Source organism: Hoplias malabaricus, chromosome 4 (assembly GCF_029633855.1).
Source record: "Hoplias malabaricus isolate fHopMal1 chromosome 4, fHopMal1.hap1, whole genome shotgun sequence".
NCBI classification, from domain to species: Eukaryota; Metazoa; Chordata; class Actinopteri; order Characiformes; family Erythrinidae; genus Hoplias; species Hoplias malabaricus.
In genome coordinates, this window is record NC_089803.1 from 3,945,963 (window position 1) to 3,972,237 (window position 26,275).

Genomic DNA, 26,275 nt, shown 5'->3' on the forward strand with positions numbered 1-26,275 from the left:
AAATATGTTTGTGATTATTTAATTATATGTTCATATTCTTGTTTTTATTCGATTACAAAATGCGGGGCGTCAGGACTAACTGTTTAAACAAACAAGCAAATAAAAATATCTTGTTTCCTTTTCCTCTTCTATGTCCAGAGAACAAAGGGGCGTGAACAAATGCACGAATGTCATTTTCACAATAGAAGTCCCGAGACACCTGTTCACACACCTGCGTGTGTGAGAGAGACAGAGACACTACAGTCACACGCAGAGAGAGAGAGAGAGAGAGAGAGAGAGAGAGAGAGAGAGAGAGAGAACCAGAAAAGACAGGTAAGATTCAATTTATTTAATAATTCGTACACAATGACACTGAAACACAGACATCCTCTCTCTCTCCCTCTCTCTCTCTCTCTCTCTCTCTCTCTCTCTCTCTTCCCTTTTCAATTTGCTGTCTCTGTCTCACTCAGTGTTCAGTGTTTTTCTCTTTCTATATTCTCTGCTTCTCACACTCTTCTCACACTGCTCTGTCATTCTCTTTTCTTCTCTCTCTTTTATTTAGTTATTTTATTAAGTTATTTATTAATAGTTAAATATTTAATGTATAATCGTCAGAACTATTACACTCTGTTACATTATTTGTGTTTGTTTTTGCTACATACATTTATTTACTGTATATAAATGTCTGTTCTGTTGTTTACTTGTCTTTTTAATTGTAGAGCATGTTCTCTCTGTGTGTGTGTGTGTGTGTGTGTGTGTGTGTGTGTGTGTGGTGGAAAAGCAAGAAGAGCTGCATTTTTGTAAACTTACCCACTCACTCATTCACACACAGGTGTGTTTTCATGCGTTATGAGGCCATGAAGTGGAGTTCTGTATATTTACCTACACTAACTCCAACATTAGCAATAACCCCACACCTGAAATACAACACCAGTAAAGAAAAACAAAACACCCCACCCCCCACCCCAACCACAGCTCTAAACTAACCCCTAACCCCAACCACAGCTCTAAACTAACCCCTAACCCCAACCACAGCTCTAAACTAACCCCTAACCCTAAATCTAATCCTCAAACACCCACACCCACACACACATACACACACTAACATGAAAACACATCTCCTCCCTGAGTGGTAAGGGTTGACACTGTGGGGAATGAGGTTGTGGAAGAGAAGAGAAATTCCTATAATCTCAAAGTGTAAGTTTTGGTCCCAACACTGTAATATATCCCTGGCACACACACACACACACACACACACTTTCAGTTGAAAATGCTCCCCTCTAAAGGGGAGTGTGTTGTTCTTTAAGGTGGAGCTGTGAGAGAAGTGTAAAGTGAATTATCTCACGACTCTTTTGTTAATCAGTTATACACACACACACACAATCAGTGGACTTTGATTTTAATCCCGAGGGGGTAGACAAACAAAATCTCAGTGTTTACTAATTCACATTTTACTTTTCTCCTTTTTGATCTTTCTCTCTCTCTCTCTCTCTCTCTCTCTCTCTCTCTCTCTCTCTCTCTCTCTCTCTCCAGGAAATACAGACACTGCCTAAAGGAACTGTGTGAGGGAAAAATAATCAACTTGTCAAAAAAGAGTCAGGGCCCCAGTAAATCCCCAAGAGTCAGTGAGTCAGTTACTGAAGTGAATCTGTTATGATTCAGATCTCTCACAGACACCAAAGAGAGTCAATTAAATAATTATTGATTTGTAATTGATTTGATCAAACGAGAACCGAGTCAGTGAGTCATTTACTGGAGTGAGTCAGTTATGCTTCAGACATGGAGCAAACAAGTCAGTCAATTTGTGAATCAGTGATTCAGTGAATCGGTTACTGGAACGATTCCCTAAAGCAAAAGGTTCAGGAGGCGCCGAATCACTTCCTAAAGGGTCATTAAGTCAGGACTGAATCATAACTCACTGAGATGATTTTTAACCCAGACTCTGGAGAAGAAGGAGGGAATTCTGGGGGATGGACAGAGAGCGGAGGGCTGAAGGACGAAGAGGAGTTGGAGGTAAAGTTGGAGAAAGAGACTGATGGAGAGGAAGAGAAGGAGAAGGATGGAGAGAGCGGGACAGAAAGCAAGGGAGAGCTGAGCAGAGAGATGGAGGAGGAGAAGTGCAGTAATGGAGAGGAGAAAAAAGGAAACGATGGGTCTCTGGCTGATGATGAAGATGAGGATGAGGATGATGAACCAATGAATGAGGTGAAGGGATCCCATGGTTTCACTCCTCTAGTGACTGTTGTATGTCCAACCAGTAAAGTACAGGACCTGAATGAAACCAGTCTGTGTGAACCTCAGGAGAACCGTCTAGAACCTTTAAAACTTCAGACACTTGTTTACCAACATCCACAGCACCCCCCAGAATGGACAGGAACCCAGGAGAACAAACCATGTGAGAACATTTCACTTTCAGTGTGGATTAAAGGTGCAGTCAATGATTTTACAGTAATCAGCGTTTATGAAAGTGATTGTTTATTATTTATACACTGGTTGCTTTAAAGTGTAACTCACATGAGATGAAGAAACAAATAGCTTTGTCGTCCCTAAATGAACCCAGCTTATGCTCCATAGATTGGGTCCACAACAAGGGGATATTTTAGAACTTCTGACATATTTAGACCACTAGGGGTCAGCGTAACAGCTGTTTCATAACATAGAGGAAGAGATGACTGACCACACCTTTCTCTCTCTCTCTCTCTCTCTCTCTCTCTCTCTCTCTCTCTCACTCTCTCTCTCTCTCTCAGGTCACTGTGAATGCAGGGGTGAGAGAGTAAAGTTAATAGCAGGCCTCTCGACCGCTGCAGTGTTGTTTCCTCTGCTGGTGTGGGGGGGGTTTGAGTTCTTGCCATTTGACACTCCACATCTCAGTAGCTCCCCCTTCAGAGTCGTCTACACATTGCGCTGCGCTTTCTTTGCCACCTTCCCAATCATCTTTGGTACGTTTACAATCAAACACTCACATTACAGCATTGTTCAACATGGGTATGAGCTTCAGTTACATCACTTCAACATGAGTCAGACTCGACTCACTCGAACGGCACTGACTCTGAGTCAAGACTCATGACTCAACTTTGATTTGAATGGCAGTGACCCAGGACCCAGATTTATGACTCAAATTTAATTTGAACGCTAATGATTCAGAATCAAAACTCATGATTCGAGTTTGATTTGAATGCAAGTGACTCTGAATCAAGGTTCATTACTCAACCTTGATTTGAACATCAGTGACTCAGGATGGAGATTCATTTCTCAATGTTGATCCAGATCCCAATTATATGGGATCAAGTTTCATTGGATTAGATTAGATTAGGTTCAACTTAATTGTCACTGTGCAGAGTACAGATACAATACAGAACCATGGTGTTTTCGGCCCTACCCAAGCAAAAACATTCTCAGTGGTGTTTAACTTTGTATGAGTAATGCTTGTGGCAGTTTTCATCTCCCCCTGGAGCACTCTCTGGTCTAATGCTGAACAGTTGCCATATCACACTGTGGTGCAGTTTATGAGTATGTCCTAACTCCTCTATCCTGGTCCAAAAAGGCACAACAATACCTTTACTTCCTGTGCTGCTTTAAGAAAGTTCACCTCCACCAGAGAACAGCTGTGCACTTCTACCTGTGCACCATTGAGGGAGAAGGTGAGAGACAAGAAATGAAGCTTGGCACTCTCTCTGTCATAGCTCCATTGATGTAGATGGTGTGTGTGCATGGCTCCTAAGTTACCTTCGTCATCTAGCTGTTAAGCACTAGGTTGTTGTTGGCACACCATGCAGACAAGTGCTGATCCTAATCCTTGTTGGCTGTTTTGTTGTCATCTCTGATGAGGCCTATCACCATGGTGTCATCAGCAAATTTGATTATGGTGTAGCATCCATAAAACATGTGTTGTCCTGGGTGAACAGGGACTACAGAAGATGGCTTAATACACAGCCCTGTGGCACACCGGTGAAGGCAGGAGAAGATTTTTATTCTTTTTTTACTTCACACACAGGTATCTATTAATAAAAAAAGTCCAGAATTACAGTGGGGTGTGCTGATACCAACCTGGTTGAGTTTGGAGATCAGCTTGGAGTAAAATTGGAGTATTAAATTCTGAACTAAAATCAATAAACAGTAGGGATGTAATGATGCACCAAATTGATTATGAGGTAAAATTAATCGATATTCATTTTAAACAGCAGAGGACACTTGCACTATCTACATTTTGTGTTTAATATCACAACACAGGATTGTCCATTGCTAAAATGCACTTAGTTAAAAATACAGTAGTGTGTGAAAATTCATTGGACCTGGCAACTCTGTCAGTACAGCGTTTTAGTAAGCAATGCATTAGTGGCAGTAGCAGGTCAAGATGTTGAACTTGAAGATGCACATCAAGTCAGAGGTGTGGCAGCATTTGGCTTGCCCAAGATTGAAAAAACTTTGCAAATATTGATGCAGCATGTGAACTGACAACAGTGAGCAGCTCCAGTCAAAGCTCTGGAGAATTACGTTGGAAAAGCATTACTATAAGGCCAAGCCCCGCTGACAAGCACTTTAAAACAACCACTTCCCATGAGTGAAGTGTGAATGAGTGAATTGTACACCCATGATTCATTTTCATGAATGGACTATGTTTTCGAATCAGAACTAAGACTCATTGCTCATGGCTCAACTTTCACTGGAAACCCACTGACTATGAAATGAGACGCATGACTCAACGTTTACTCAAAACTCTATGACTTGGTATTAGGACTCATGGTGTGACTTTTGATTTGAACTCCTTTGATCATGATTCAGCTGTGCCTCAGACCCGAAGATTATTAATCAAAATGACTCAGCATTGACATAACAAAAAAATCCCCTCTCCACTCCATTACCCTATAATTTCTCCCTCTCTCTCTCTCTCTCTCTCTCTCTCTCTCTCTCTCTCTCTCTCTGTCTATCTCTCTCCCTCTCTCTCTCTCTGTCTCTCTCATTCTCTCTGACTCTCTCTCTCTCTCTCTCTCTCTCTCTCTTTCGTTCAATTCAATTCATTCAGTAAGCTTTATTGGCATGACCATTTTCAGACATTTTCAACATGGAACATTAAGAGTATCTTTTTAAAAGTAACTTTTAAAAAAAATTATTATTAATATAATAATTAACAGTGATCTTGTAGAACTGGAATAATAAAAAGAACCAGTTAAAATATTAACATATCTTAACATATTACATATTATATATAATAAATAAATAATAAATACATTTATAATAAAAAATAAATGGTAGAAATAGTGAGAATGGTAACAGACAGGACAATTATGTGTGTTTGTGTGTGTGTGTTTAAACATGTACGTGTATATGTACGTGTGTATATATATATATATATAATGTGTGTGTGTGTGGCTGGCTGAATGTGAGACTTTAAGAAGCTTTTCTATACCTGAGGAACAGAACAGAGTTCTCAATTTTCTCTGCTGTCATCAATGCAAACATTTAGCACCCATCCACCTACACACGCACACACACACACACGCACACACACACACACACACACACACACAGACATATGCTGACCTTCTGAGGATAAAGGCTGAAGGGTACACTATGGGAAATATTCTTTCTCTGATGTTTCTCTGAGTTATATATTTATTGCTTGTGGCTCAATCTCTCTCCCCAGGTTTGTTGGTGGAGGGTGTTTCCAGGTTTAAATTTGGGGAGCTGAAGCCTCTGTTTGAAGGGAATCATGGGATGCGGGAAGTTGTCGTCCACGGCAACTACGTCAGAGACTCGATGCATCTTTACCTGCTTTACTTCCTGCAGCTCGCAGTCACTGCCACGTACATCCCACAGGACATGCTCAAACTGGTGCCTCTGCTCACCATCGTGTTCGTCTTTGGCAGGTGTGTGTGTGTGTGTGTGTGTGTGTGTGTCTGAGCTTCTGTCCAGCTACAGTATTGTTTTCACGCATAAACTGCTGCCAAATCCAGACGTGTTTATGAGATTCCTGTAGCTTGTAAAGAAGATGAAACATGGGCTGTTTTTGTGTCACAGTCACTTTCACTATTAACCCTCTCAGAGTTAACCCTCTCGTTCGTTATATGTTCACATTAATGTATGAAACTGGAGTCCACCAAGCGATACATTGTGAAACAACCCCCCCCCCCCATTCTTCTAAAAACCTAACCCTTAGCTGACTGTCTGTGGAAATGATCGGAGGTGTACTTCCCTGTGAGCAGGACTGTGGAGCTCTAACACAGCTGCGGGGTCTCGGGGGTTCTGGGCGGGATCTTCTCCTCAGGTCACTGTCTGTGAGGAGTGTGGTGTGTTCTCCCTGTGTCTGCGTGGGTTTCCTCCGAGTGACTGTTTGTGTGGAGTGAGGAGTGTGAGTGACTGGGTGAGTGTGTGATAGGGTGTGTGTGTGAGTGACTGGGAGGGTGTGTGTGTGAGTGACTGGGTGAGCGTGTGACAAGGTGAGTGTATGAGTATGTGACAGGATGAGTGTATGAGTGACTGGGTGAGTGTGTGTAACTCCGGATCGTTTAACCTGTCTTGTGCCCAGTAATACACAGTTGACTCTGGACCCACACCAAACAAAATGTTTAGAGAAAATTATCGAAATAAAATACATAATTAATTTTAGACCAATATTAAATGGTAATTCATATTTTACCAAAGGAACCTTTACGATTGTGACCAAGTTATAACTTTATCACTTTAACTATGCTGTGTGTGTCAGGTTGATCTACTGGGTGTGTGTGGTGTTTGGCAGCAGTTTCCGTTCCCTCGGTTTCGGACTCTCCTTCCTTCCAGTTCTGGTTCTGCTTGGATCCAATCTCTACTTCGTCTGTTCTTCAGTGGGACCCGATGTCTTGTTTGATGTGGCCCCGCCCCCAACGACAGCCCCACCCCCAAAGAAGAGGTGGTGGGGCTAATCAGCCTAAAATCTTCTAAAGGATAGTGACTTTGTGTTCTATGGTCCTTTTTAAAATCTCACTGTTGGTCATTACTAGCTTCACAATCACACAATGGCAGCTAACAGTCTGCTAAGGTTAAGCTGGCTATTAACAGTTGAGTAATGCTAACTGCTAATGTTATACATACTTGGCAGGCTAGTGTCATTATGTACGTTCCATATTCGAATATTTATGTAATTCACATGGATTTCACATAGCACTTAGCAGTTTGGTGTTGATTTAAGAGCATTTTAAGTCTGATATAATGGACAGTGTAGTAGACTAGAGTGAGGTAGGTCTTGCTAAATTAGTGTTAACTGGAAAATGACTAAAATCAATAATGATTTATGACTGAAAGAGAAATATCCAACAACAGAAAATGGGCCGAGAACCATGTGCTCTCCGGATGGGGATGAGGTTAATATAGCTAACCGGTAATCTGTCACCATGGTTCAATATATGTTAGCATTGCTAAGACCAATAAGCACAGCTAAATTGAAGTCTAAATTTTCCTGTACTTTTGGTTGGACTTTTTTTTTCCAACTTCGATTTAAAAACTACAACTTCACTAAAACTTTGTGTTCCAGTTATATTTGAGAGATTTTAGCCAAAATATGAGCATTATCTGAAATTTTAATATAGAAGTTCATATGCAAACGGGGCTCATATTATACAGCTTCCTGTTTTCTTTTCCCACTTCACATTTACATTTCAAGGATTGTATCAGTTGGACAGTTTAACCTGGATCAGAGAGTTAGCATGCTAACTGTGCTAAGGTCATATTAGCTCAGAGTAGTCTTGAATCCAATTTAGTAAATGAATGAAAAACACAGCACATCTGAAACTATATGTCTAATGCCTGGTGACGACAGTCAGTGTCAATGCACCCTCCTCCACCCCCTAAGAATTTATTACAAATTTTTAACTATTTTTAATCTTAACAAGGACTATTTCTTTCAAAGGTGACCATTTTGCTGCTTCCTGCACATATGATATGAGATTTGAATTGTTGGTACAAATTACTTTAAAATAACATCCTTTTAAATGAGCCGTTAATTTCTTGTTCCACAAATTCACTAGATCTCCCATAATCATTTTTTAAATAAAATGTTTATTTAAACTCACTAAGATAGTAGTAGAGAAATAGAGAAACAACTTCAGATTTTTTTTTGAAGTTTTAGCGCCCCACTGTGGCCTCCTATGTTTGATCTGCTTTACAGATCAATGTTTACAAAATGAACTGCTGATTTAAATTCAGTTACAGTTTGCAGACGTTAAATCACATACAACAGAAAATGGGCTGTAACCACGGCACAGGTCACATGTTTTATGTTTGTTCAAATATATTACATTTAACAAATAAACAGTAATTTTGTAAAGATGTTTTAAATAATTAAGGAAATCAATTAAACACGTTCAACTGCTGAAATACGGCCAAACTTTACGACTGTGTAGTGTATAAAGGCTAGAATCTGCTGTGGAATATAAATGGGTTCTGAGCACCATTTAAAAATCCTGAATCATATGAAAGTGTGTTTGTTTTAGTTTGTGATGATTGTTGATATGTTTAAAGGCTGATTGACTGTATAAATGTAACATACTGAATTGTTTTACTTTGTATGAAATGCTGTAAGAATTTCCTTGTTATTAAACTATTTTTCAAAACTGAGGTTCTGAATTACATTAATTGGCATCAAACTAAACACACGTTGCTATGCAACAAATAAGATGTCAAAAATGGTGCCATCAGTTAAAAGCAATCCCTCAGTTTTAAACAATTATTTCATGATTTAATTAATCATTCCCTGTTCATAATTTTCATAATTAATGTCCTGAACTTTGTTGAATATTTCTTCAATTTAATAAAGCTTTCCATGAATCCTTTACTCAATATAGAGATTGTTCTATCATTTTATTACATATATACATACTTTTACACATGCAGACCTGAAGCATTCCAGGACTGTAACTTTAATGTCTACCCAGTGCTGCAAACGAAACCTAAGGGTGCTATGATCTATGGTATCTAAAGCAGTTCTGAGGTCAAAAAGCATAAGAATGGCAGAGTATCCTTAATCAATAGCTAGTATAAGATCATTAATAACTCTTCAAAGTGCAGTTTCAGTGCTATGAAGGGTTTTAAAACCAGACTGGAATACTTCAAGAACCTCATTTGTATCTTTAAAAAAAAAACATAGCCTTTGTAACTTAACTTTCTCCAATTTTTTTAAAGAAATTAATTGATGCTTGAAAACTGGTCTAAAATCAGACAATACTTGGGGTCTAAACTAGGTTTTTTCTAATCAGTGGTTGCACTACTGTGTGCTTAGGCAAGACTACTGCCCATTATGGCTTGGATACTTGGCCCAGTAGTGTGACGTATAGATTTAAAAAAGCGGGGTTGGTCTGGGAATTTCTAGGACAGGCTGAAGGATTTAATTTAAAAAAGAGACAGACACTAGTCAAAAAGCAGAGCAAGTGACTGGAATGGATTTGTCATAAGGTGGTGCAATGGAGGATCTTATATTAGCAACTCTGTCTACAAAAAAAAGTGTAAAAACTATTTTACAGGTGTCAGAGAACACATCAAAATAGATTTGGAGGTGTTAGGAACAGAGTTAACACAAGGTTTTTGACTATTATTAGTTGTTTTAATTCAGCCCTGACCATTTTCTGGCCCAGATATCCATTACGATCTCAAAAGACACCTGCAACTTATTTTTTTCCACTTGTGCTCAGCTCTCCTGTTTCATGTCTCCATGGGAAAAGGTGTTTTTGTCAGACCACCTATCAGGCCAGCCTAGAAGAGGCATTTTTTCTTGCTGACTGACTCCTAATGTTGAAGGAACTGTTAGTTCAGGTGTTTTTCACAGAGAGAACTCAAGGTGGCGCTACTACACCATCTGTTGTTAGTTCAGTCATTTTTCACAAACTGGTTAGTGAACCAAATACTTTCCCAGTTGGAACCAAAGAACAGTAGTTTCTTCAGCATAAACCATGGCGGAATAATAGGAAATTAGATGGGAACATGTTCAGTTTGTGTGTGTTTCTGGGGCTGTGTTTGGCGTGACACCATGCGCATTGGCCAGAGCCTGCATTGGTTAGTTCACAAGCTCAGCAGGACACCTCTGAACTCTGTAACATTTACACAGTATTATATCTCACAGAGAGAGGGACACTGCTGAATTTGTCTTATTTCACGTGAGTGGGGTGGGGAGACATTTTGTAGCAGTGGTGTGTTTATAAAATTCATTATTGCTGTCGACAGCCACAATTAACTACACGTGTTTTAACCTGTTTCACTGAGTAAATAAATAATTGTAATTCTTAAAATCAACTAATGTTCTTGGTCTTTGTTCTTTGGTGGTAGGTCGTCTAGTGTTTTTTTTTTTTTTTTAATAAAATGAAGAAGAAAAACACTGATGCCGTTGTTATATTTTATGAACGAGGCTTTGTGCTCCTTTAGTCATTTCTGCATTTATTACCTGCTCCATATTTTCTGTACAACACAATCACAGAATAAAAAAAACACATGGAAAATGCATTGATATGAAGCACCAAAGCTTCACCAGACCTTCCAATGACAAGAGGGTGTATCTGGGGCATTTCCTGTTTTTAGAAATACCACAAATACTTCTGTGACAGGGGCTGTATGTCTAATGGCAGTCTGACTAAACTAGGCTTACCTCGTTTCTCTTTGCACTTGTTTTTGAATTAGCAGGAAACTTAACAGTAGCTGAGGGGTTATAAATACACGGGTGAGGACCAGAGCAAAGCGTTCAGTAGCAGAGGCATAATTCCATCCAAAAATTCAGAGAAGTGTCTGTTAAAGTTCTCTTATATTTAGGTGGTCAATATATCACTGCACATAATACAGATATATGTTTTTCTTTGGACAGCTGTAAAATATATCTCATGAGAATACAATGATAGACAGTAAAGGCTGCAGCTGAAAGTCTGTCAAGAACAGTGTATTGAAAGTCTGGCTGCTGGATGAATTTTCCTGTTTGTCATGACCAACTAACCCCTTCAATTCCCCCTATTCACTGTTTTTTTCTTGTTTCCTCTCTTCATTCACAGCTGGAACCAAGGGGTAGTAGTTTCTTCAGTGGAGACTAATGGGCATGTTGAGCTAAATAAGTTCCAGAAAGAGCTCAGATTAAATAGTTCTGGTAAGCAGAGCAGGACGGGTCATTTACTAGCGAACCGTGATCCTCTTTCTGACCTGAAAACAGAAAAAAAACAGGGATGGAATTAAAAGCAGGAAAATGCTCTCTCTCTCTCTCTGTGTTTTTTCTGGGGACTCAAGGAGTGGTCACTGTAATTGGATCCTACTGTACGTCAGTGGATAAACCATGACTCTGTCTGGACTCTCTTCGTTTATCTCTGGCTCTGGAGCTGAACAGAACCAGTTCAAGTTCAAGCCAGAGTTCATTTGGTCAAACAGGTTGTTGAAAACTGTAATGTATCCTTTCCCTCGATCCAGCTCAGCTCTTTACCTTTTCATTGAAAGTCGATATGTAGATTGTATAGCGGCCTCCCACCCCCGTTTCCAGGCTTGTTTATGTATCACCATTCCTGCAGCAACTGAAGCAATGAAGAACACTAGAGCAACTGCACCCACTCCAACCAGCATCATCACCTTCTCCAGATCTATACCACCTACACACAAACACACACACACACACACAAACGTACTTACCTATACATAACTATAGCATGCAGCTTTACTGATATGGAGCTCTTTACCGTTGAGATTTACATCTAGACCACACCACTTTTCCGTTCACCTGCTACTCAGGAAATGAGCTCACTCCCCATGACCTACATTTTGTACTGTTCCTGGGTGATATTTCCAAATACTTTGATGTCCTGTGGGCATTTAAAGGGATGTCTACAGCTGTGGGGAAATGCAGTTCTCTCTAGTTGTTTATGTTCAGAAGCTCTGTGTCTTTTAAGGTGGTGGTCGCGTTTGTATGTGTGTGAGGGGAAAAATTACTGTTTTCATGTGTCTGAAATGTAACTCGTCTCCAAGTTTTTATTCACTGATTGAATTTGTAGCACTGTCGCTAATGCAGTTAGCTGTCACCCCGGGTTTGGAGATATTTCCACCTTAAGTGATCTAAAACAGCAAAAATAAGTCAGTGTTATCCCCCTATGGAGCTGGAATACAGCAACATCTTCATCTCGGTTGGTGCTTTTCAGCGTTTGGAGTCTCTCCCTTATCTAAAAACCTCCAGATGGCATTTCTCTGCCGTGAGCAGAGAGAGAGAAAGCCTAGCACACTTTGACACCCAGACACTTGGTTTTTTACCTATTTACAGACACTGGGGCTTCGTAAACACATTAGAGCAGTTTCCAGAGCAAACTGACTGCAGAGCAGCACATGGAGAGGAGACACACTTTTATACATAGGGTTTTAGATTTCAGTTGTGAACCTCACCATTAATTAGCTGGTAATTCATAGGAGTGTTAGCCCTGTAGCATGTATCATTATTGATAACAAACTCCTTAAAAGCAATGTTCACAATTTTATTCCACGTAAATTATCCCACTTATTTTCACATATATTGTTACACTTTTTATAAAATCCAACATTTTATCCAATATTTCAAACATTCACAGTTTGCTGCTCTTTGTGCTGTGATTTTATGCAGCCCTAGCTCCATAAATGGGAAGTGTTTGGTTCTGAACAGGCTGAGGAACACTCTGCCTCCACTCTGCTCAGACTTGGCCAAAAGAAAAAATTGCATCTGGAGGTGCCTGGACACTGAAAAGCACAAACTCAATTGAGGATGTTGCTCTATTCCTGCTCCATAGGGGGGTAACACTGACTTATTTTTGCTGTTACAGATACATTACTTAAGGTGGAACTGACTCTAAATTCAGGAGAGCGCTAACTGCATGAAAGTAAACACAGAGGGAAAGTGCTACAAAACTAAACAGCTCGAGTTACATATGAGTTTCTGTGGGAATTCTTACTCAAACACACCATTCCACCTTAAAAGATGATAAACATCTGAATGAACACAAATTGTGGGGGTGGGGTGTTTTGCGAGGAGAGTAGTTCCCCAGAATCGTCTACATTTCCTTTAATGAGTTGTTATTAAGATCAATGATAGTTTGAAGCCTGTAGCATTATCAGTACAGAACTCTGTGCTGTTCAGTTGTGAAATAAACACATAACAGAATTGGGTCTGGTTTTGGGTTTGTGTCACAGAGAACACCCCCAACTTCTAATAACCAATACAGAATGACCACAGGTCAATGAAGAGTTTTGTCACAGTTTATTTCTCACCCGTGCTGTCATCTTCCTCTGCCTGTGTTAGGGAGCTGTCTTCTGTATCTGTGAGAAAGGGTTAAAACTATCAGAGCAATTTATTATCCTTACATTAATATTTATTTAGTATAAAACTGTAACTTTTCCTACAGTGTGTTCATTTTTAAATTCATTTATTTATTCATCTTCTTTAACCACATCATATTAGTGACCTTTCTTATTATTTTTGATGATTTTTCTCATTAATTTATTTTAAATGATTAATTTTGTCATTATATTATATCCTCCTAAGACCTGGCAGTCCATGTTTGTCCTCTGTTGGTTAAATGGGTCCCCAAAATATATTTCAAAAACTGTATAAGCTACTGAAACCCATTGCGCTGTGTAGAGGACCTCCTGGCCTTTCCAATGATCTATCATCTGTTGGGGTGTGCCATTTTCAACAGGAGTTCTGACCTTTCAAATTGGCTGCCATCTCAACAACTCCACTTTATGGGAATGAGAAAGGCAAGGGCATTTATGATGTTACTAAAGTCTTTGGTTGATATGTTTCAAGGAGAAAAACATTTAAACTCTTATTTAAAGCAGTTTTTGTATTAAAATGCAGAAATGTTTCATTGATGTCTGTGGTGGACATTGGCACTTACTAAACCTGTTTTTCTACAACAGCATACAGTGATAGGAATATGACTTAGGAATTTAAAATGACTTTTTATTTAAAAAATCTCCTGTTAAACAACTGTACATTTAAACATGTAAACATTAAGGCTTTGCTATGGCTGGCGTGGATACAGTTTGTAGCATAATGTTATGTAGCACCAGTGGAAGTTGTGAAGTCTGAGACTAACTGACACATGTTTAGTTGGTGCGGTTAAAAAGGTTGAAACAGCTGAATTACAGTCAGCAAGATTAGGAAATAGGATGTTTTCAGTGAAAGTTCTTGTAAATTCTTTTTCCTAAATAGGAAACCGTGTTCCCGTATATGTTTATATACAGTGTATCTGAAGTGTTTCTGATAATAGCAAATTTCCATAACACTGTTGGAAACAATGTGAAGTTTTCATTTAGATTAGTTTCCATGATTGTCTGAGGGGTTGATGAAGTTGAAGCAGGGCTTGGGTCTGATGCAGAACATGAAAAAAATAAAAAAACATTCAAAATAATCATTCATTTTATCAGAAGTTGGCGGAGAGTCCTGAACCCATCCTCGGGTAAAAGTACTGTTACTGTGGTGAAACACAGAAGTGTGAGCTCCTAAAGCTCCTTCAGTCAGTGCTGAGAGAGTGTGCTGTAACTGTCCACCATCTCTCAGTCCAAGAGTTGAAGTGTGGAGCTCTCTGTTCTCCTTTTTCTGGATCATTCAGGTCTGAAATAAAAAGCTGAAGGTGCAGAGTCTACAAAACAGCACTGAAACAAGAGGCCTGAAACATCACACACCGAAAAGAGGATGAAAGACAAATCAGTGGGAAATGAGAGCGTATTATGGGTTATATCTGCTTTCATGAAAGGCTGGTGTGAGTGAGATCTATCTTCATGAACATTGGGGTCAAGTTTAACCCAGTTATCTGACCGATTAGAAACAACAATACAACAGCAATTCAGAGTCAGGAAACAATGCTCAGCATTCATTCTCTGTGAGGTGCAACCCCTACCACATCAAAGCCAGCAACATCCGGCCTTTCTTGTAATAATGTCTTTTTAGCAGAACACAACCTGCCTCGTCTGTATAACACACGCACACACACACACACACACTGTGTCACAAGATCTGTGTAAACATTATGCTTATTCTGAATTATGTTACTGTGTGTTAACATATAATCTTTTACACTGCATCCAAATTAACATTCAATTTGCTCTAGGTCTCGTGTAGATTATGTTTAGGACGATTATATGATTAATGTGGTTTGTGTAACTGTGACCAATCATCCATTTATATAAACATATACATATTGTAAGAAATTACAGCATGGACCCAAAGATGACAGGCATACATCGCTGCAATCAACAATATTAATCACATAATAACATTTCCAAACCAGTGTGACTTCCCAGCTCTAGGAAGTGTTTTTCTACTACTCAATGTTCAGTCCACTTGGACCTCAGAAAGCACAGTGGACCAACACCAGAAGATGACATGCAGTGGCGATTGCTCTAAGACTGCAAGGGAAGCTCAGCTTCCCCTAAAATGTCAAAAAATAAGTGATCAAATATATACTGTTGTGCGTACATGTCATTGAATAAATATGCACTACAACGCGCTCAACTTTTGTTCAGAATCAGCTTCTTATCACTGGTAAAGATGCTCATTCCTGCAGCTTCACAGTGCTTTAAACAGTGAGGACGCTGAGTGATGAAGCAGCGGAACGATACGAATCATTGGATAAATGCTGGGCTTTGTCCCGCCCATCGGACGCTCAGCGTCTCTGGGGGTCTATGGGGCAGTGGGCTGGCCTCGGCTGGCCCAGACGCTCAGCTTCTGCATGATGATTGGATGATCTGTCTGAGGCTGAATCCCTTTTTGATTGACAGCGAAATGAGCGAATCAGCGATCCTTTGGTGTAAAGATCCGTGGGAGCACAGGCGGACACACTTCACATGGGCCAAGGCCGTTTAAGCAGCCTAGCTCTGCTGGCCATTGAGAGGACACTAGTCAAGTCCCTGGAAAAGACGCCTTGTTGGTACGACAGGGTCACAGATCATTTTCTTAAAAAGGAACGGAGGGTAGAATTTACGTATAAATAAACCCACACATTTTATGATGTAGGTCGAAATTGAGCTTCCCCTCCTTGAAAGACCTGCATCCGCCACTGATGACATGGCATCCCAAACCACACTGGACCTCAAGCAACGTGGATTCTGTGCCTCTCCTCTTTTCCTCCAGACTCTGGGACCTTGATTTCCAAAGGAAATGAAAATTATACTTTCATCAGAGAACATAACTTTGGACCACTCAGCAGCAGTCCAGTCATTTTTGTCTTTAGCCCAGGGGTGAGACTCTTCTGACACTGTCTCTTGTTCAAGAGTGGCTTGACACAAGGAACACGACGCTGAAACCCATGTCTTGCATACGTCTGTGTGGTGGTGGTTCTTGAAGCACTGACTCCAGCTGCAGTCCAGTCTTTGTGAATCTCCTCCATATTTTTGAATGTTTTTTTTGTTTCACAGTCCTCTCCAGAGTGTGGTTATCCCTATTGCTTGTACACTTTTTTCTACCACATCTTTTCCTTCCCTTCACCTCTCTTTTAATTGCGCTTGGACACAGCTCTGTGAACAGCCTCTTTACAATGACCTTTTGTGTCTTGCCCTGATTGTGTAAGGTGTCAATGGTCATCTTTAGGATAACTGTCAAGTCAGCAGTCTTCCCCATGATTGTGGAGCCTACAGAACTACACTGAGAAACCATTTAAAGGTCTTTGCAGGTGTTTGGAGTTAATTCACTGATTAGAGTGTGGCACCAGGTGTCTTCAATATTGAACCTTTACACAATGTTCTAATTTTCTGAGATACAGAATTTGGGGTTTTCATTAGTTTTCAGTTATAATCATCAAATTAAAAGAAATAAACACTTGAAATATATCAGTCTGTGTGTAATGAATGAGTACAATATACAAGTTTCACCTCTTGAGTGGAATTACTGAAACAACTTTATCCTGATATTCTAATTTATGTCTAGCACCTGTATATCTCATGTCACAGGATTAGAAAGCTCTTCGTTTTCATCATTTCTACCCAGACATAGTAGTATTGTTTGGCTCATAGCTGTAGAGGAATGATTCCGAGATTTTACTCGTCTTAGAAATAATTTCTCTTTAGTCTTGTCAAAGCGTCGTAAATCCTCTGTGACATCATCACTTCAGGGAGGGTCTAGTCTGAAACCTCCAATTATAGAGTTGAGAACTGGGGATGGATTCTCCTCCTTCAGGCCCTGAGGACCAATCAGCTCTTTATCACACATCCAAGGTGTGAATTGTCACATCCGGTTTAAACCCGTGGTGCTCAAGCATTTTCTTGGTAGAAAAAAGTTAAGGGAGAGAGATGTAGGAGAAGGATTAGTGAAGGAGAAAACAATTTTCCAGCACATCCATAGGACAGTCTGTGTTTGGACCCCCATTCTGGAAATTCAGTAACGCATAAATGGAGTGGGGCGGCATGGTGGCGTAGCAGGTAGTGTCACACAGCTCCAGGGGCCTGGAGGTTGTGGACTCAATTCCCGCTCCGGGTGACTGTCTGTGAGGAGTGTGGTGTGTTCTCCCAGTGTCTGTGTGGGTTTCCTCCGGGTGACTGTCTGTGAGGAGTGTGGTGTGTTCTCTCTGTGTCCGCGTGGGTTTCCTCCGGGTGACTATCTGCGAGGAGTGTGGTGTGTTCTCCCTGTGTCTGCGTGGGTTTCCTCCGGGTGACTATCTGCGAGGAGTGTGGTGTGTTCTCCCTGTGTCTGCGTGGGTTTCCTCCGGGTGACTGTCTGTGAGGAGTGTGGCGTGTTCTCCCTGTGTCTGCGTGGGTTTCCTCCGGGTGACTGTCTGTGAGGAGTGTGGTGTGTTCTCCCTGTGTCTGCGTGGGTTTCCTCCGGGTGACTGTCTGTGAGGAGTGTGGTGTGTTCTCCCTGTGTCTGCGTGGGTTTCCTCCAGGTGACTGTCTGTGAGGAGTGTGGTGTGTTCTCTCTGTGTCTGCGTGGGTTTCCTCCGGGTGACTGTCTGTGAGGAGTGTGGTGTGTTCTCTCTGTGTCTGCGTGGGTTTCCTCCGGGTGACTGTCTGTGAGGAGTGTGGTGTGTTCTCTCTGTGTCTGCGTGAGTTTCCTCCGGGTGACTGTCTGTGAGGAGTGTGGTGTGTTCTCTCTGTGTCTGCGTGGGTTTCCTCCAGGTGACTGTCTGTGAGGAGTGTGGTGTGTTCTCTCTGTGTCTGCGTGGGTTTCCTCCGGGTGACTGTCTGTGAGGAGTGTGGTGTGTTCTCTCTGTGTCTGCGTGGGTTTCCTCCGGGTGACTGTCTGTGAGGAGTGTGGTGTGTTCTCTCTGTGTCTGCGTGGGTTTCCTCCGGGTGACTGTCTGTGAGGAGTGTGGTGTGTTCTCTCTGTGTCTGTGTGGGTTTCCTCCAGGTGACTGTCTGTGAGGAGTGTGGTGTGTTCTCTCTGTGTCTGCGTGGGTTTCCTCCGGGTGACTGTCTGTGAGGAGTGTGGTGGAGTATGGACCAGATCAAGAAATGAAAAATTTAAGACTCTCCACTCTGATGATGAGTTTTGGGACAGAACCCACATTCCACAGAATATGTGTGTTGAAAGATTATGTACACCCACCCCCCACACACACATACACACACACAAACTCACGCACACACATATGTCTACAAACAAAGACTAAGCAGAACACACTTCAGTGACCCCAGGACGCCAGATGACTACTCCCCCTTCTTCTTCTGGACAGTAAAAGCAGAAACCCCAATTTTATGACTTTTTTTAAGCCTAGGAGATCAATCAGAGCCTTGGAGACCAGGATTAAAGAACCCCAGTTTTATTGCCACCAGTGCCTGCTTATCTTCTACAAAATCAACAGATGGCTCAGAACCGGCCTTGTGGTGACCTCTCACAACCCTAGACAAACAGCATGGAGCAACAGTGCCCCCAAGTGGACAGTTGCGAAATCACGTTTCGCCCTGTCTCCCTCTAAATACATAACGGACGCATCGGGGCCACTGTTTATAAACATGTTTTATGCACACAGGGTATTCATGTTACTCTCTGTTTTTCTCAGGTGAATGTCTACTAACTAATGAAATGATGTGTATTACTGTTTCAATCATGAGGGAAAATTCCTGTCTCCATTTAGGAAAATGAATTAATTTCTAACATCTAGAATAGTTGGTAATGTACTCTCTCTATATATATATATTTGATAAAAATTTATATTTTATATTTGATGAAGTATATATTTTATCCAGTATTTTGTATTAGCCAAAAAAATGTGATGTCTCTCTCTCCTCCCTGAAACGTGAAGAAAGTCACGTGAACCTCAGACCCAGGATCCAATCAGAGAAAGGAGACCTCCCAAATGGGCATGACCGCGCCACATCTGAAAAGAGATGGCTCTCTCGCCTCCGCTCTCTGTCGCTTCTAACTTCTGATCTCTTCACTTCTGCGCCTCTTCTCGTACGGCCCTCGTACACTCTTTCCGTTCTTTTGTCTTCTCTCTACGCCGACAAGACGACTCTCAAAAGGATTCTTTAAGAAAAGGACTTCACGCAACTTCCAAGGGACACCTTGTGCTAGTTAGCAGTGCGATACAGAAACTACAGAGTAACATCAAGTAATTGTCAGTAATCTTTTCTTTGTTTTATTTGTGTTTGTGTTTGTAGCCCAATCCAAGTTTAATTTTACGACTGATCAAAGCAGGTGAAACTTATTTGTGGCCAGAATAAAAGACACCGCTAAAACGAGGAAAATCGTAAAATAAGTATAAGCTAATTAATTCAAAGATTAGTTCTGGAGATCGGAGGAAAACAGCAAACTTTTATTCTGACGCCCCCTTTTGGAGGGAACATCCCACTCAGGACAGTGAGCCAGAGGAAATCCGTCCACCGACGTCACCATGCTCTGAGTGCACCCGAAGTGGGCTACCTCGCAAGTGACAAAGCCTACGCTGACCCAGCATCAACGCTCCCACGAAAGAACCGCAGGAACCAAGCTGGACCTCTCTCCTATCACCTCAAAAGCGCCGCTGTACCCATCGAGTGGTTGAATCACAGAAAAGTAAGCTAGATCCCTCATTTCCAGAGCTGAGATCGAATTAAATCTCTTGGTAAAATAATATCCTAATCAAATCATAAAGCCACACCGCATTTACAAGTCACATAGCCAATTACTAAATTCGAACCGGTTTCACCTGCGTTGATTCCGTGAGATTTTGATGATTGTGCTATGTTTATCAAACTATTATCTTTTCTTTTAATAAAGTATTTCCATTATTTTAAATAATATGGTGTGGAGTTTGTTCATTAAGAGACTGAAAACATCCTCCGGGTGACTGTCTGTGATGAGTGTGGTGTGTTCTCCTTGTGTCTGCGTGGGTTTCCTCCGGGTGACTGTCTGTGAGGAGTGTGCTGTGCTCTCCCTGTGTCTGCGTGGGTTTCCTCCGGGTGACTGTCTGTGAGGAGTGTGGTGTGTTCTCTCTGTGTCTGTGTGGGTTTCCTCCGGGTGACTGTCTGTGATGAGTGTGGTGTGTTTTCCCTGTGTCTGTGTGAGTTTCCTCCGGGTGACTGTCTGTGAGGAGTGTGGTGTGTTCTCCCTGTGTCTGTGTGGGTTTCCTCCGGGTGACTGTCTGTGAGGAGTGTGGTGTGTTCTCCCTGTGTCTGCGTGGGTTTCCTCCGGGTGACTGTCTGTGAGGAGTGTGTTGTGTTCTCTCTGTGTCTGCGTGGGTTTCCTCCGGGTGACTGTCTGTGAGGAGTGTGGTGTGTTCTCTCTGTGTCTGTGTGGGTTTCCTCCGGGTGACTGTCTGTGATGAGTGTGGTGTGTTTTCCCTGTGTCTGTGTGAGTTTCCTCCGGGTGACTGTCTGTGAGGAGTGTGGTGTGTTCTCCCTGTGTCTGTGTGGGTTTCCTCCGGGTGACTGTCTGTGAGGAGTGTGTTGTGTTCTCTCTGTGTCTGCGTGGGTTTCCTCCGGGTGACTGTCTGTGAGGAGTGTGGTGTGTTCTCCCTGTGTCGGTGTGGGTTTCCTCTGAGTGCTCCGGTTTCCTCCCACCGTCCAAAAACACACGTTGGTAGGTGGATTGGCGACTCAAAGGTGTCTGTAGGTGTGTGTGAGTGAATGTGTGTGTGTGTCTGTGTTGCCCTGTGAAGGACTGGCGCCTCCTCCAGGGTGTATTCCCGCCTTGCGCCCAATGATTCCAGGTAGGCTCTGGACCCACCATGACCCTGAACTGGATAAGCGGTTACAGATAATGAATGAATGAATGAATGAATGACAAATGGAGTGAAAAGGAATTAAAAGCAGGAACTTGGACTAAGTTGAGTCGTTGCCTCTAGGTATAAGAAATGCAAGCCAGAGATTCTATGTTTATATTCACAAGTTAGGAAGCTTTTGATGCGGCACTCCATGCCATGCCCTGGATTTGAAGGAAGCCTCAGACCTTTGATCCTGGAAATGTGGAACAAGAGTTTAAGGCCCCAGTCTGCAGCCCAGGACAGACGTGCCTGGAGTTCACTAAAAGAGAAGAACACCATTGGCTCCCTTAGAGTGGTCTTTCTCCCATTACAGCTGTGTCTCTGACCAAAGTCCTGAGAATAAGAGGAACAGCGGATGACTACTGCTGTGGAAACGTGACCAGGCCAATGGCTCCAGAAAGCTCAATGTCGGGGTGAACAGCGAGCAGCTCATTATCATTTAAGAGAACAGGCGCTGAAAGAAGTAAATTTCCAGGGCTGAAATTAGTTAATTAGTTAATTATTGGTTGGGCTATTGACCCTGAAGTAAATGCTCAAAGGCTGGGCCTGCTGTGACTGTCAGAGTTGTATTAGTCATGATCCTAGAGCTGAGAATAATTATTGCATCTGATGCTACTCATTTATTTTGTCACAGTAATATGCCATGTAATAAATTACCACCAAAACAATTTTCAGCTTACAGACACCCTAGTCTAACAATTTCTGAAAAGGTATCTGTTGTACGAATATGATTTGAAAGCTATGCATTCAGAAATATGTAAAAAAAAAAACTGGCTTGGTAGAATTTTGGCCAAAACACGGCTGATTTCAAGAAAATATCAAATATCAGTTAGCATTTAAACCTCAAGTGAGTACCTATTTGAGTAGCCAAGGGTCTTTAGAAAAGAAAACAACATATGGCTATGTCACATAATTACTGTTTAAATGCAACTGAAATAGTCACTGACCCCCCCAAAAAAATCAAAAGAATGTAATAACTAAATCCAAAATAGCACGGATGCATTGAGTTACGTGTGATAACATTAGACAAGAACAAAACAGGAATTGAAATCAATGGAGGTAAGGAATGCATGATAATATATAAATAAAGGAGTAAATATGATAAATATATGATAAAGTTCTGCTTGAGGTGAAAACTAAACATGGAGAAGCAGTGTTTAGATCCTGCGCTGCTCTTAAACAAAACGAGTCGACTGAGAACATTGTGGGTTGTTTACAGTCAAATAGCACAAACCTTTAACCGTCTGGAGTCGTCGCTCTCGCCCGCGGGATAAATCAGAACGTATGCAAAAACACTAAACCAACTAAACATACTCCCAGAAATATTAAAGGGTCTATTTTCAAATATACGAAGGCTGAAAAGAGATTTGTGTTTTCATGCATTACGGCTGCCTGAGTAGGAACAGCTCCATTCTGTGATGAGTAAGTGAAATACATTTGCACGCTTGGCACTGATCAGCATCAATGCTATGTTAGTTCAGTATATGTTCTGGATGGATTTCGTGAAGCTGATGATAAATGCTTTGTAAATCCGCAGAATCTGTAGCTGTAAAGACTAGTGTGTAGCCAACACTCATGTTTACAGAGTTCAGAGCTCTAAAGACAACTTCATAAATGTTCACATTGTGTTTTTTCACTGTGTATCACCACCTTTGAAAATAGGATTTTGAGAAGTCCCTATTTAGAGTGAATCTAAACAAAAAAACAGATGAATGACACACATACTTCTCTCACATTATTGTTGCTGGGTTTGTGCTGAACATTGGGAAGTGTATCTTTTAGGGAACAAACTTCTTTAGGTAGGTGAAATTTGTAAAAAATATCAAGGCATGTCAGATTACCTCAGACGGGGCAGAACAGCCTCCGACTCCAGAGGATTAATCTGCAGTCGGGTTGCCCTGGAAAAGAGCATATGACCCCAATCAGCTTTGGTTCCACAGAAATACAGTCCTTCATCCTCTGTGTCGACCTCAGTGATGGTTAAGTAGGCCACAGTAATCTCTTTGTTAGTCGTCAGGACAAATCGTGTCTCATTTTTATTGAAGGAGAAAGGAAGGCTTTGTCGAGTGCGAGATCTCTCTGCTAAGACCAGCAGATTTAACTCGTCTGCTGAGTTCTGGTGATACCAGGACACTTCTCGTTTTTCAGAGATGTCACAATCCAGAGTGACCTTGCTCTTAGGACCACCCAGTGTAAAAACTGGAGGAGATTCAGCTGAAACAGAAGAATGCAGAGTTACAGCCTTTTAGGGCATGGTCAAACACCCAGACGTGTGTCAAACTGTCTGCCCTTTAACACCCCAGACTTTCTCATGTGCTACTTTATCCCTGTCAGAAGAAACATGGTAATATTGGAGCAGATGAGAACAATGTTCTTAGTGTGCAGTGTAAGTTAAAGCTGGAGTAGGGGATTTGTTCTGAAAAATATTCCTTTTCGGTTTAAGACACAGGACTCTAAAGTCCATGTGGAATAATTTCACTCGGACCAAATGAAATGATGAAATGGAAGTAGTTTATTTTTATAATAAGTAACATTTATTAATAATATATGTATGGGTATAAAAATTCTGGTACTTCACCAAAATACACCTTTAGACACTTTCTGAATATTTATTTAAAAAACCTAAGATTAGCAAGCTCCAGTTCTCCCTGTTACTGCTCAGTGGAGCATCACAATGATGCTGAAGCAGTAACTTTAATGTACATATACCACCCGGTGTTGATTTATCTGGTGAAACTAACTTAATGCCCATTTGTTCATTACAGTGTGTTACACAATGTAACAAATATGAAACGTTCTTCAAATTTGCAGTGATTCAAACTGAAAAATTCAGCAGAACTGTAATTTTCTAGTTTATCTTCAAAGAATATGCATATTTTTTTAAATGATAATGTATCTATTTTTTATTTCAAGGTTTAAAAGCAGAAGGTAATAATTAAAATCCTACCAAAGGCAAGTGCTGGTAACAGTTTATACAGCAGCAGAAGAATAAGGCGCACATCCATCCTGTGAGGTGGGGGTGAATGACAGCATTTCAACAAAATGAAACCAATCTAACATTACTACTGAAATTCAGCACCTCCTCGGGTTTCACGTATACCATAAATAAACACAGATGCGTGAGAGGCGTGCCAATCGCAATCCTGAGGTGCAGCTCATTTATATATGTTCAGAGAATAAGGTGCACATCCATCCTGTGAAGTGGGGGCAAATGTCAGCATTTCAGCAACATTCTGATGAACACATGAAAACAAAAGATGAAAACAAAATCTCAACTGAATTCACACTTCCTCTGGTTTTATTCATGTACCTTATAAACTTAGCACAATAAGTAAATAAATGTGTGTTTGTAAATTATTTCATTGTTGTAACGATGCTTCTTGGCAATAAATCTTATACCGTTGGAGCCTGTTAATTCCCCTTCTAAATGGTGCCACATTTGTAAGAAACATGCATTTGTGGGATGAGCAGTAGAGCTGAGTGTGTGGGTTGTACCTGTTAAAAATGAGCCAAATCCTCTCTGCCAAAGCCAGACAGATTGTTTTGTGTGATGGTGTGGAGTGGCATCTCCCTCACTGGAAAAACAAGGCTTGTCATCATTGCAGGCAATCTCAATGCAGAGAGATATCATCTGTGAGGAGTGTGGTGTGTTCTCCCTGTGTCTGCGTGGGTTTCCTCCGGGTGACTGCCTGTGAGGAGTGTGGTGTGTTCTCCCTGTGTCTGCGTGGGTTTCCTCCGGGTGACTGCCTGTGAGGAGTGTGGTGTGTTCTCCCTGTGTCTGCGTGGGTTTCCTCCGGGTGACTGCCTGTGAGGAGTGTGGTGTGTTCTCCCTGTGTCTGCGTGGGTTTCCTCCGGGTGACTGTCTGTGAGGAGTGTGGTGTGTTCTCCCTGTGTCTGCGTGGGTTTCCTCCGGGTGACTGCCTGTGAGGAGTGTGGTGTGTTCTCCCTGTGTCTGCGTGGGTTTCCTCCGGGTGACTGCCTGTGAGGAGTGTGGTGTGTTCTCCCTGTGTCTGCGTGGGTTTCCTCCGGGTGACTGTCTGTGAGGACTGTGGTGTGTTCTCCCTGTGTCTGCGTGGGTTTCCTCCGGGTCACTGTCTGTGAGGAGTGTGGTGTGTTCTCCCTGTGTCTGCGTGGGTTTCCTCCGGGTGACTGCCTGTGAGGAGTGTGGTGTGTTCTCCCTGTGTCTGCGTGGGTTTCCTCCGGGTCACTGTCTGTGAGGAGTGTGGTGTGTTCTCCCTGTGTCTGCGTGGGTTTCCTCCGGGTGACTGCCTGTGAGGAGTGTGGTGTGTTCTCCCTGTGTCTGCGTGGGTTTCCTCCGGGTGACTGTCTGTGAGGACTGTGGTGTGTTCTCTCTGTGTCTGCATGGGTTTCCTCCGGGTGACTGTCTGTGAGGAGTGTGGTGTGTTCTCCCTGTGTCTGCGTGGGTTTCCTCCGGGTGACTGCCTGTGAGGAGTGTGGTGTGTTCTCCCTGTGTCTGCGTGGGTTTCCTCCAGGTGACTGTCTGTGAGGAGTGTGGTGTGTTCTCCCTGTGTCTGCGTGGGTTTCCTCCGGGTGACTGTCTGTGAGGAGTGTGGTGTGTTCTCCCTGTGTCTGCGTGGGTTTCCTCCGGGTGCTCCGGTTTCCTTCCATGGTCCAAAACACACATTGGTTGGTGTGTCACCCTGTGAAGGACTGGCGCGCCCACCCCCAGGGTGTATTCCTGCCTTGCGCCCAATGATTCCAGGTAGGCTCTGGACACACCACGACCCTGACGTGAATAAGGGTTGCAGAAATTGAATGAGTGTATGAATAAATAAATAAAAAACGAATAAATTAATGTGTGTTTGTGAACATTCTGCATGTTTTCAGAAAAAGGCGGGTCTGGAATGTTCATTTCCTTATGGGTTTGTGTTGATACTGTATTGTTTAGGCAGTACGCCATTAAAGCTATGTCCATCATTTATCAATGTGTATAAGTGACACCTCAGTGGGTGTCACACCCATAGTGTCAGAGAGCAGAGATACTTCTTGGATATAAAATTATTAAATGATTTAGAACATTTTATAATGTTAAATAATTAAATGAATGTTTACACATTTTAATTTATTAAAGACCAGAATGTTTTATTGTGTATTCTCCCCGTGTCCGCGTGGGTTTCCTCCCATGGTCCAAAAACACACATTGGTAG

At 41.8% G+C, this 26,275-nt stretch overlaps 2 protein-coding genes across 3 annotated transcripts; one reads left to right on the forward strand and one right to left on the reverse strand.

Moving 5' to 3' along the window:
* Positions 1-206: 206 nt before the first annotated feature.
* On the forward strand, positions 207-8,762 carry tmem79a (transmembrane protein 79a). 2 transcript variants are annotated; one of them, XM_066669187.1, is made up of 5 exons: positions 207-312; positions 1,513-2,407; positions 2,727-2,918; positions 5,624-5,846; positions 6,683-8,762. In XM_066669187.1, exons 2-5 carry the CDS (start codon positions 1,903-1,905, stop codon positions 6,876-6,878), a joined length of 1,116 nt encoding a protein of 371 aa, XP_066525284.1. In that variant the 5' UTR covers positions 207-312; positions 1,513-1,902; the 3' UTR covers positions 6,879-8,762. The 2 variants fall into 2 exon arrangements, with proteins under 2 accessions (XP_066525284.1, XP_066525285.1); XM_066669188.1 differs by having other exon boundaries at positions 1,513-2,374.
* Positions 8,763-10,370: 1,608 nt separating this feature from the next.
* On the reverse strand, positions 10,371-24,681 carry LOC136695608 (uncharacterized). Its single transcript, XM_066669769.1, has 6 exons — positions 24,603-24,681; positions 24,055-24,301; positions 22,985-23,321; positions 13,198-13,247; positions 11,399-11,561; positions 10,371-11,124 (listed from the first exon to the last, which is right to left on the reverse strand). Exons 2-6 carry the CDS (start codon positions 24,110-24,112, stop codon positions 11,091-11,093), a joined length of 642 nt encoding a protein of 213 aa, XP_066525866.1. The 5' UTR covers positions 24,113-24,301; positions 24,603-24,681; the 3' UTR covers positions 10,371-11,090.
* Positions 24,682-26,275: the final 1,594 nt, after the last annotated feature.

What these genes read in the sequence shown, in the direction of transcription:
- LOC136695608 (XM_066669769.1), bottom strand. Translation starts at nt 24,112, where the DNA reads ATGGATGTGCGCCTTATTCTTCTGCTGCTGTATAAACTGTTACCAGCA. An exon ending in GTTACCAGCACTTGCCTTTG is followed by an intron (nt 23,322 to 24,054) that starts GTAGGATTTTAA and finishes CTTCTGTTTCAG; the next exon opens with CTGAATCTCCTCCAGTTTTT. An exon ending in TATCGACTTTCAATGAAAAG is followed by an intron (nt 11,125 to 11,398) that starts GTAAAGAGCTGA and finishes TTCTGTTTTCAG; the next exon opens with GTCAGAAAGAGGATCACGGT.
- tmem79a (XM_066669187.1), top strand. Translation starts at nt 1,903, where the DNA reads ATGATTTTTAACCCAGACTCTGGAGAAGAAGGAGGGAATTCTGGGGGA. An exon ending in ACTTTCAGTGTGGATTAAAG is followed by an intron (nt 2,408 to 2,726) that starts GTGCAGTCAATG and finishes TCTCTCTCTCAG; the next exon opens with GTCACTGTGAATGCAGGGGT. An exon ending in ATCGTGTTCGTCTTTGGCAG is followed by an intron (nt 5,847 to 6,682) that starts GTGTGTGTGTGT and finishes TGTGTGTGTCAG; the next exon opens with GTTGATCTACTGGGTGTGTG.